This window comes from Python bivittatus, unplaced genomic scaffold (genome assembly GCF_059951505.1).
Source record: "Python bivittatus isolate LINGU-HERP-01145 unplaced genomic scaffold, Pbiv_v1 ctg000960_np1212, whole genome shotgun sequence".
NCBI lineage: Eukaryota > Metazoa > Chordata > Lepidosauria > Squamata > Pythonidae > Python > Python bivittatus.
In genome coordinates, this window is record NW_028277124.1 from 7,247,057 (window position 1) to 7,258,366 (window position 11,310).

At 35.8% G+C, this 11,310-nt stretch overlaps 1 protein-coding gene across 2 annotated transcripts in view; it reads right to left on the bottom strand.

The window, feature by feature from the left end:
- Positions 1 to 11,310, bottom strand: part of CFAP61 (cilia and flagella associated protein 61) — a 150,090-nt gene extending 138,780 nt beyond the window's left edge. The window contains exons 1-5 of one of the 2 annotated variants that reach the window (XM_088131400.1): positions 11,153 to 11,310; positions 10,903 to 11,053; positions 8,806 to 8,882; positions 2,528 to 2,595; positions 1,435 to 1,561 (exon numbers count right to left, since the gene is read on the bottom strand). In XM_088131400.1, the coding sequence (XP_087987526.1) occupies positions 1,435 to 1,561; positions 2,528 to 2,595; positions 8,806 to 8,882; positions 10,903 to 11,053; positions 11,153 to 11,310 (581 nt within the window). The remainder of the gene's footprint in view (positions 1 to 1,434; positions 1,562 to 2,527; positions 2,596 to 8,805; positions 8,883 to 10,902; positions 11,054 to 11,152) is intronic. The other variant, XM_088131401.1, reaches the window with a different exon arrangement.

Genomic DNA, 11,310 nt, shown 5'->3' on the forward strand with positions numbered 1-11,310 from the left:
AATATATTTTTATACATTTTGTAAAATTAACTCTACTTTTTAAAAAAATTAATAAAACAAGCTAAAATGCTAAAGTTACATCTTGGATGGAAAGTATACTGTATTCAGCTCTTGCCAGGAGTGATTTATGTTTTTCTAACTGGTGATAGCACAAGGTTTCAAATACTTCAGACACTGAATGTTTGGACAGACACTTTTCTTTGTGTAAGCCAAAAGTCCCTTGAAGGTTAAAAATTCAAATTAGCCAATCTTGATTCATTCGAACACATTATTTTGCTTACCTATTCCATCACATTATTTTACATGCTATCTAAAGAATCTGTGTCTTTGGCATTTATGAGTACTGTAATATTTGAAAATAGAATTGCATTTTGGTTGTGAACTGCTTCTTCCTTTTTGTCTGTTTCTGTTTTGCTAATTCCAACTTCACTAAGTACACTAATGAACACAAGATCCATGTTAAAAGGTCTATGCTGACCTCTAGTGGTCAGTTAACAATCGGTTACTCCCAACTCATTTACCACCTGTCAGAATTTGAAGAAAACCATGTAATTAAATAATTTAATTTCAGAAACATACTATATAGTATAAAGTGTGCAAAGTTGATAAATTTGATCCTGATGCAGTTTTCCTTCTTTCAATATTAAATGCCTTTTAAAAATGTTTCAAAGTAGAGAGGTATGAGAGGATACTTGCACATTCATTTAACCAGTTACCATAGAAACTAAACTAGCATCTCGGTTCTGTCATTTCAAATTGCTTTTGAGGGAATGCTCCTCCTCCTCCTCTAACAACAACAAAAAATTATATTAGTTTTATAATCATCATCATACAGTTAGTAACTAGCATGTCACAGGGATTTTTCTCCTCACTTCTAGACATTCTGTAAAATAAATAACTAATTCCCATGTAGAATAGTTATTGCAGTGACAATTAGGTAAGAAGCACAAGGACTTTCAGGTTTTAGATATTATATGAAAACCCTGGTTTAGCCCCAAACCCAATAAGATAATTATTTCATAGTTAACTCACCACCTGAAAATAACACATTCGTCCTACCATTTTTCTAACTAAATTGAGTGCCAATGTGCTCTGGGGTTGAGATACTGAATCAGGACTGAGAAGACTCAAGTTTAAGTCCACCCTCAGCCATGGAAATTCACTCTCCCAGCCCAAGAAATGTGGCAGGGTTTTCATAGGGAAGAATTGGAATGAAGTGCTATCTGAGATGCTTTGAACTCCTGGTGGAAAGGCTGATCTAAATCTAACAAACAAATAAATAGATTAAGGAAACAAGGGTAAAAATGCAAATTGGAATGGAATGTCATGAAAATGTGCACAAACACATTAAGAATGATGAAGCAATACTGGAAGACCCAAATGAAAATAGTGACAGAAGATTATTTCACTCTCACAGACAACGCAGGATGTTACCTGGCACAGCGAATATACAGCTGGGGACAATATTGATGCCTGTGTGACACATGGAGGCTATATTCCATATTCAGAGTTGAACTGAAATGACTCATCATTGGCACAAAAGCAGCTGCCAAGTCTATACCTGAAGACACCAAAAGTATATTAAAGGTAACTCACAGATTGCATTGAATTTCTTCAGCTAAACTTCAATAAATACTGTTTCTAATGTCTGGCATTAAGGTTACTATTAATTTAAAATGTTTAAATAAAGAGGGTTGTTATACAGTAGGAGTGGGAAACCTGTAGCCTACATGTAATCTCCCAACATCCCATCTGCATCTCCTCAGCAGTCTGATATCACACTACTGAAATTCAGAGGTATTGGAATGGGAGGAAGAGGCCATTCAGAAGCCTCTAACTCCAATTCCCATCCTTCAAACCCTGAAAAAAAATGTTCCCCCTGCAAATTAAACTCTGCTTCTGGTAATGTGATTTGCAGTCATCTGGGAAATCACGAGGTTGAGTTGCAATTCCCACTCTTGTTATTTACCAAGAGAGGAAGAAAAATTATAAACCAATAATGGCTAGATGATTCATTGAATTATCATTCGGTCTCATTTTTGTATTTATTAATATCAAAGCCAAAAGCCAGTGAACAAAATGAATTACTGTAAACAGCAGACAGCTTTTCAACAAAATCCCAGCACAAAAGTAGGAATACATTTCAAATACATCCAAATTCCTATGCATTTTTATTCTTGTTTTTGATAACAGGATTTATTGTTATAATATACTACATCTTTTGCTGTAGTATGTATTTTCCTCATGTCCTTAATTTAACATTTTACTTTCTTATTTTTCTCAGCTGTATTTATTATTTGTTCACTAAACAATAGGATCTGGTTTTCAAGCTGAAGCACCAGGGAGACAGGATGCAGAATCTGCTTGTTCGGATACTAACAAAGGTAGCAACTGACAGAAGTAGCAATTAACTGAGTCTGTTGATGATTTCTTAAAACTGCATTGGTTCTCATATCCTTTCTTCCCTTGGGTCAAAAAAGAGGGAGAAAGGTTTTAAGAGCCACGTAGAACTTAACCAAATCCTTACCCAATTCCTCTTGAGATGGTATGAAGAGAAGTATGAAATGTAGTTCTGGTACAGTTTTAAAAACAGTCCTGTAAATATATATAATGGTAATGGTAAATAGAATGTGAAGGATGTGTGTTTTTATTTTATGGTTTTTATGTATATAAGGTGCACTGGGGATGGCATTTAATTTTGTTGTACGAGGTACACTGACAGTAAAGTAATTTCAATTTCAATCTTTCAATTTCAATATATATATATTTTTTACTTGTTTTTTATTTTAGGTTAAAAAAAATAATGTGCATCAAAATAGCAGTCATTTTTAAATTTTATTTACCAAAGCGGAATGGTCAACAAGATAATATTTTCATGTATACAATTTCCACCAAAAATGAAGGTGTGTTCAGAGCACAAGTTTCAAGGCAGAAATTGAATTTTTAGAAGAATCAGGTGAAGATATGAAATGGTATTAGGCAAGATCACAAATATTTGCAAGGTAGGAGCCACCATTTTAAGTAGTCAAAAGACCAAAAATTAAAATAGCTAATTTGCATGAGATTTCATGTAAGATCTTGCAAGACTTGTGTATTTTAAGAGACCTCAGAACATTTTATTTTTATTTTTTACTTTAAATGTTTTAAATGGGGAGGTGGGTGCTATGAGTGCTCTATTGCTAATCCCAAGCTTGCAATATATAAATCTGATAAGTAACCTTATTGAACTGTGGGATGACATATAGGAGGAATAAGACACATGACATAAATACCTGTCTACTGTTCCAATTTTTGTTCCAGGTCAAGTTCAAGACTGGATCAACAGATCTTCCATATGTTATAAGAAGCTATGCCCAGCCTACTAAGGACATTGTAGGAAGAAATCTGTGTTAATCTAGGATAACCAAAAATCAGAAGGGGACTGGTAGCACCTTTTAAGACTAATTCATTTTTATTTTAAGGCATAAGCTTAAGCTTTGTAATGAAGTGAGATGTAGCTTATGAAAGGTTATGCCTTAAAATAAAAATGGGTTAGTCTTACAGTTGGCACTGTAAGAATCTTTCTGAATTTTGGTCAGCCCACTGAGAAACTGTTAGCTTTCTCAAGTACAGCTTTAACTGTACAAAATTCACAAGTAGGTATAGAAGATGTGAGACTCTGGTGTTAATATAACACTGAACATAACTGATTATAGGATTACCACAAGCTGCATTGCACAATAAAGCAGAGTAGGTTCTTTATGAAACCTTTCTGTATTTTCATATTAATAATATTTCTAAAAATAACTGCAAGTAGTTGGCAAAATATAATTCTGTGATTTGCAATGCATGCATATTTTACAATATACCAGTTATGTTACCCAATATTTCAAACTTATGTATCTGGAAATGCATTCAAGTACTTCTCTCACAAGGAACACTAAAAACCAGTGGTCAGTAAGGAGCTTAAAAGACTCAGCTGCTATCTCACCGAATTATAAATCAGGTTGCGGCAATGTGGTGGGCTGATCTCACTGAGTTGCCTATTCTGCTTCTCCATAAAGGTAATGGGATTCTCTCTTGTTGTCTGACATTATTATTGTATTACTATTTATTACATTTAGGTACTGTTTTGTTCCCAAAGAGCCCAGATCTGTGTACACAAGAACTTAGTATAAAACAGCCTAACAATGGCACAATAGGAAATAAAACAGTAAACTACAAAATGGAATGATAAAGGTAATAAATGTGCAGCCTTAAGCTATGCAACAATTATATCTATGTATCAGAAGAAACTTATTTTAAAACTAACACAATTAAACTGAAGGCAATTTTGTCCTTTGATTAATTGATTACTGCCATCAAGTTGGTGTTGATTCTTAGCAACCACATAGATTTTCTCCAGGAAGATCTATCCTCAACCTGGTCCTTTAGATCTTCCAATAGTACATCCATTGCCATTGTAATTGAATCAATCAATTTGGTCCTAGAGGGTGTTATTATTTTCCAAACACAGATAGTGTAGAAGCCAGCCACACTCCTTCAGGAGAAAGTTCCACAATTGGAATGCTAGCACCAAGAAGGTCCTATTCCTGGTCACCACACTTCAGGCCAAACTCACAGGTAGACATCTGCCTCAATGTACATAGCAGCAATAATTACATTCAAGACCCTGTGACTTTCCAAAATGATACCATGATGCGTGGCAACGTAGCTTCTGAAGGAGGCTGTCCTCAGAAAAACAGCTGCTGAATCCCCACCTCTCTCACTTCACATACATGGTAAACTCCTAACACTCCCACTCAGAATGAGGATTTAGGCTAGACGGTGAATAATGATGGCTTAACAGGTAAATGCCTAAAAACTGGGCATGCTTCCTATGATTGACTAGTTGTATAAGTGTCAAGCCCAGTGAGTTTGGCAAACTCAAAAAACAGGTACCATTTGGTTTTCTGGAAATATCTTTATTGCTCGTAAGATAATGTAACAGAATCTTGAAACCCTGTCAAAGCAATTCTCCAGATCAATTTATGCTTAGTGTAATTAAGAAGAAGTTACTCCCTTTTTCACATTTTCTCACTCCCCTGGAGTAAAGAAACTTTTCTGTAGTGGTCCAATTCCCTTGTGCAATGGTTTTGCTCCCTCTTCCATATTCCCAGGGTCTGGTAGACATTCCATCACACTGGGTCATGTTCTTCATTGTACTGTTATTTCATAAGCCAGTATGATAAGACTGTGGAATGTATAAGTATGGCTGGGAGGTGCCAAGTTGGATGCCACAGAGGAAAAAGTATGGGAAGAGCCTAATAATGGCGGGATATGAGAAATTCTGAGGGGAACAGGTGACCTGAAGATAGTTGCATGCCATCCCCCTTTTGTATTATCATGACAAGGTCCAGGCTCCTGATTACTATAATTTTTCCTTCTAACCTAGTAATGGCATCATTTAATGCCCATTTGGTCTCCATTATTAAATCATGGATGATATCACTTTAGCGTGTATTACTGACTTGATATTTGATGTCTGTCTAATATTTAGCACAGTATCAACATTAAGATGAAGAGGCAGAGTGGAATCATTGTGATCCAAAGAAATATAGTCTCATCACAAACTCTCTGCCCCTTGTTGTAGGCTACGAAGGTCTATACTGTTGGCATATAGCTCTTTCTACTATCCCAAAGCATCCTGACTGAGCTAGCAGTAGCAATCCTAGAGTAGTAACTAGAGAATCATGGACAACTTTCATTCTGAGTCCATCTTTATAAACAGATAAAACCAAAATACAATAAGATTACAAAGATAAAACAGTCAGATAAAACAATCACTATTAAAACAATAATACAATAATCACAGACAACGGCCTCAATGTACATAGCAATAATGTTGTTGGGTCAGCTCTGGACTTTATGACAATCACAAAGTCATTCATTGCCCTTATACAGAGCAGGTCTATCCTCCATTTGATTTTTGCCTCAGAGGATAGGAGAGACTTTGGAAATCTTATTATCACAGCTAGATTATTTCCTACTGACTTTATTTTATACCCTGTAGGGATGGACGGGCCCATGGCTCTGAAGAACAATAGAATTTGTAGAATTCCAGAAGGTTCTGGGGATTTTCCAGTAGCTAAAGGTGGGAATCTTTTCAAGATCTTAGTCTCCCCATAGATTATTGTGATTAGATGAGTTATGAAAAAATATTTATCTATCTATATTGATTACCAACATATTTCACAGAGATTCCCAATACAGTGCAGCTCAAACTGCTCCCTTATTTTCTGAAAATTTTTGAAGAATGAAACATACAGAAGATGGCTAAGAGCATCAGTGCAGTAAGATTCTATGTAAAGTCAACTGAGCACTTGTTAAAAGCATATAATTGCACATGGAACATGGCAATGAGGATAGGAGACAGCTTTTCTGGATGATAGAGGAAGTATCATAGAAAATATTTTGTTATACCCCTCAGAGACCTGCTGTGAAAACTTCACAAGGCATTTCAAAGTTAAAATGGTTCATCTTCCAATATCTTGAACTTGCTATTTTTATAGGTCCAAATGAGGTATACAATCTTACACAGTTTGATAGAATCAGTTTGTTTTTACAGCCTAAAGATACGATTTATAGCAGTTCATCCCACTATGTATCTTCTTAGCTAATTCAAACTATCAAACACTTTACTTTAAAAATACTGTAGGGATAATCAAGAGGATGATAACGATCCAATTACATGCCTTCTGGATTATACTAATAATTATCTAGAATTATTTCAGTTTAGGTTTTCACTCAGTTACGTGGCAGAATTAGCCTTGTTCATCAAAATGGAAATTTTATTGAGAAAGCAATATTGTTCTACTTTGTCTACCAATGATAGCAGTACTTTCATGGAGTGAGACCATAATGTGGTTCTATTCCTATTTATAGGGTGGAACTCTTAAAAGTAAACATATTGTGAGCGAGAGGTTCTCAGTTTCAAAAAACAGGGAAATTGTCTGATCTGGAGAAGAACTCTGACTGAGCCTCCCTTCACAATTAGGAACACCTATTTCAAGCTTAGTCTGTGCCTGGTCTTTGGTAAAAATGGACTGACCACTATGATTCATCCACTGGTAACCAAAAATCTGGAACAGTGTAATAAGCTGCACATGAGGCTGTCTTTGGCACTGATTTGGAAGCCAAAACTAGTGCAGAATGCAGTGACCATGTTACTGACTGGATACCAGATCTTAACTGGATGTAAATTTGTCATAAAGCTATATTCTAGGAATTGTAGTTGACACAGAAAACATTTGGGGTCACATTAATCTTAAAAATAATAATAGTTTATTACACTTGTATGACGCCCAACTCTCAAACACTCTGGGTGGCTCAAAACAAACAAATTAAATCAATAAAACATAAAAAATAAAGTTAAATATTGTCTCAAGTTGTAGGATAGTATGTAGGAGCTACAGAGGAAAAGGTGCTGTTCTTTGATGGAGTTCAAACTGTTGCCTGGCAACAACACAGAAGGAAGCCTATCCCATAGTACACCTCTCCTGTCAAATAACTTGCCTTTGCCATATGCTATGCCCTAATGCTCGCATGGGGTCCTCTTAAATGCCTATCTTTTTATGTTGCCCTTACTCAGCCTCTCACTCATGCTAGCAGTCTTGGTCCCATTATTTCATTATTGAATTCTTTTTATTGTATTGTTATAAACTCCTAAACCATTTCAACAGACAATGACAATATAATTATTTTGATAAAGAATATATAAACAAACAATGCCTAATCAACATAGTTCTCATGCCCTACTTCTGCTTCAGAAATATTTGTAAGACCTAAAAAACATAATGAAGCAGTAGATTTTACAGTTAATTTTAGTACATAAATTTATGTATGTGTTTATAAACAGATATACCCATCTTGCTCATCCCTTTGAGAATAAGAAACATTATTCAAAACTCAGAAAATGAGAAAATAAAAGTAAGCCAGGTAAATTATAGAAATGAGATAAGAAAAAGAAATGAAAATATAGCTAAATATAATTCACACCCATGCCTCTCCATACCATTCTATCTCTTGCAAACCTTCCTTGCTTCGATCACATCTACAGGTAGTCCTTGCTTAATGACCATTCATTCAGTGACCATTTAAAGTTACAATGGCACTGAATGGATCATATTTATGACTGGTCCTCAAAGTTATGGCCATTGCAGTACCCCCACAGTCAGATGATCAAAATTTGGGTGCTTGGCAGCCCATCTTCACTTATTACTGCAGGGTGCGCTTCAGCTCCCCCCACCTGATTATCTCCCCTCTGCCCTTTTGGCTGCCCCTGCTGCCCTGCTCTCTGCCACTCTACCACCCTGCACTCCGCCCTGCACCCCTGCCACCCTTGTCACCCCCAGCTGGGCTTTGCCGTTTTCTTTGTCCTGCTGATGAGGCATGGCTGGCCTGGCCCTTTGCGAGGCAACTGCTAGCCATGCAAGGCCTTCCTGCGGTGGAGTGCAGGGTGGCAGGAGTGCAGGGTTGAGTGCAGGGCAACAGGGGCAGTGGAATGCAGGATGGCCAAAAGTGCAGGTGCCAAGAGTTCAATTCTATGGAAGTGAGGATCTCTAATCTAGAGAGAACCTTCAAAGTCAACACACTATTGCCTGCATCCAGCCATGGAGGTACAGGTAGTCCTTGACTTACGATGGCAATTGGGTTGGGAATTTACATCACTAAGTGATGCGGTCGTATGCATGACCGCATCGCTTAGTGATGGCGATCCCTGCAGTCCCGGTTGCAGTCATTAACTAAATCCCATGGTTGTTAGATAAGGCAACAAAATTCACTTACTTCATAATTTCATGACAACAATCAACTGCATATTCATCAGTTGTTACAAACAGATGCATAAACAATGTATTCAAAGGCTGTGAATAAAAAAAAGTTACTTAACAGAAAACATTTCATTTTAACAAAATAACTTTAGTTTTGTTCTTGTAAAAATGAACACCACACTGCAAGAAAGTAGTCTAGTATTTTAGTTACAAAAAATCTTTTAAAGGATTTTTAAAAATTTCACTGTATTTTGTTGTCCTTTTTGTAAGTTATTGCATTACCTAGGACTATATGCTGACTTGGAAGAAACACAAAAGCAGACAAACATATACAGTGTGCTATTCCCTTTCTGCATAAACAGTTTTACATGTAGCACTGAAAAGCAGTAAGAAATAATAAGCCAAACAAATCAAAGGCATTAGATATGAAAAAGAAAAGGAAACATACTATAGATAAATCTAATTTATATCAACACTGTTCACTGTATCACTCATACCTTTCTATCCTTGGAGGCTATATTGTTGCTTCTACCACATCATACAGGTACATAGCCTTTTTTTTTCTTTAAACTCTCTCTCTTTGAACATTTGATGACTTTCTCAGCCTTCCCCTTCCTCTTGATCTAGTGTTTTGCAATTCAGCACTGATATTGGCTTATTTGTTGTCTATTCCTTTTCTAATGACCACTAACATGGAATTTACTTTCTTTACAGTTACTGCACACTGTGTAGATGATTTGAACTATCTACAATGATGCCAAGGTCTCGATTTTGGTTGACTATTTCACAGTTCACCCAAGTAAACCAGGGATTCCTAGCTCTGATGGGCATAACTTTACAATTGCTGACATTGAATTGCATTTGCTGTTTAGTGGCCCTGTCACCAAGCTTGCAGTGTTTCTTTTGGGATTTTTCACAATTCATTTGGGTCTTTACTATTGTACCTTAAATAATTTTGTGTCATCTGCAAATTTTGCTTCCTCACTAGATGTGCAGAATTCTAAATCATTTATGAACAAGTTGAATAGTACGGGACCCAAACAAATACTGGCAGGATACCATTTCTTACCTTACTCCACTGCATATATTGCTCATTTATTTTCCAACCAACTTTCATCTCCATATTCATGATTCAACCCTATTCACTATCATGTTCTCTTGAAATTCTTATATTCATACATTTCTCAATTACACACTAAAGAACAAAAGTCTGGTCTGTACCTCAACAGTCCCAAAATAAAGCTACACTGTATCTCCAAGATGTGGTTCACTGTCACCTCTTCTACCCTTTCAATCAGAATGTTACCAGACATTGCCCCAAAAACTTACCAGACCAATTCCCCTGTAGTTTTTGCATTCACTCTTGCTACCTTTCCCTTTGTAAAAGAAAACAGTAATGGTATCCTTCTTATAAGATCAAACACTCCACAAGCAAACCACATCCATATCTCAACATTTCTCCACTTATATTTCTCCATGTGTATCTATATCACTTTTCAATATCCTCACTGCATTTACTTCTTTTCTCATTATTTTCTTGGACACTAACAGAGTTTTTGCCTTGCCTCTGGAGAATAGCTTTGTTAATTCTGGGAAAAGTTGTTAATTATCTCTTCTTGATAATTGCCCCAATTCTTCCTTTAAAATTTATTTTTGGAAAAATTAAGCGTTAAAGGTGAAATACATGGTACCTGGAAAAAAGGTTTTCTTTAAACACCTACTGCATATCATTGCCTTCGGAATTTTTAGTAGTCAAAGACAGATCTACACATTCCTAATTATATGCAATAAATATAATAAGCATAGATATGATATGGAACAAAAAAAAATGTTCTTATTCATGTATATGCAGATCTTTTCCCCTATGGGCCAGAGGTTGACAGGTAGTTGTCTATGAAACAAAGCTAGCAGTATTTGGGGTTATATTCCACAAGACAAGGAACAAGATCAATGCATACTAGCAGATAAAGTCATGTTTCATGTTTTCTTCTGATTAAAAGTATTTTAAAAAAAACCCTAAAATGTCTTTTGCATTTATTCCTGTGAGAACACATACAACAATGAACACTTTTAATGATTAGAATTTCTTAGAGAAAAAACATCCCATACTTACTGTACACTTGTCCTGAGCATAGTTTTCTTTCATATATGCTTCCCAGTTGGCCTCATCAACAACATCCCAGCTAGGATAATCCAGAAATGCAGCATGAGCAACACTTACATTTTTGTGATTAATCACAGTCACTGCAAGATTAGCTTTTTCTCTGTAAAATAAATGTTATTTTTTGAAGTGAAATTAGTAAAAAAAAAAGTCATTGAGTTGTTTTAGATATATGAAAAGTTGTTATAATGGTGTTACTTACAAAAGATATATGACATTAATCCTGCCAAACAATCTTTCTGTGTCATATTTCATAAGACTGACAATATTAGGAATATCATGGGATTCTGTCCTTCTGACACTTAATATGACTGAAGATGGTGGTACTGATGCAGTTCTTGCAGATGATAAGGAAGACAT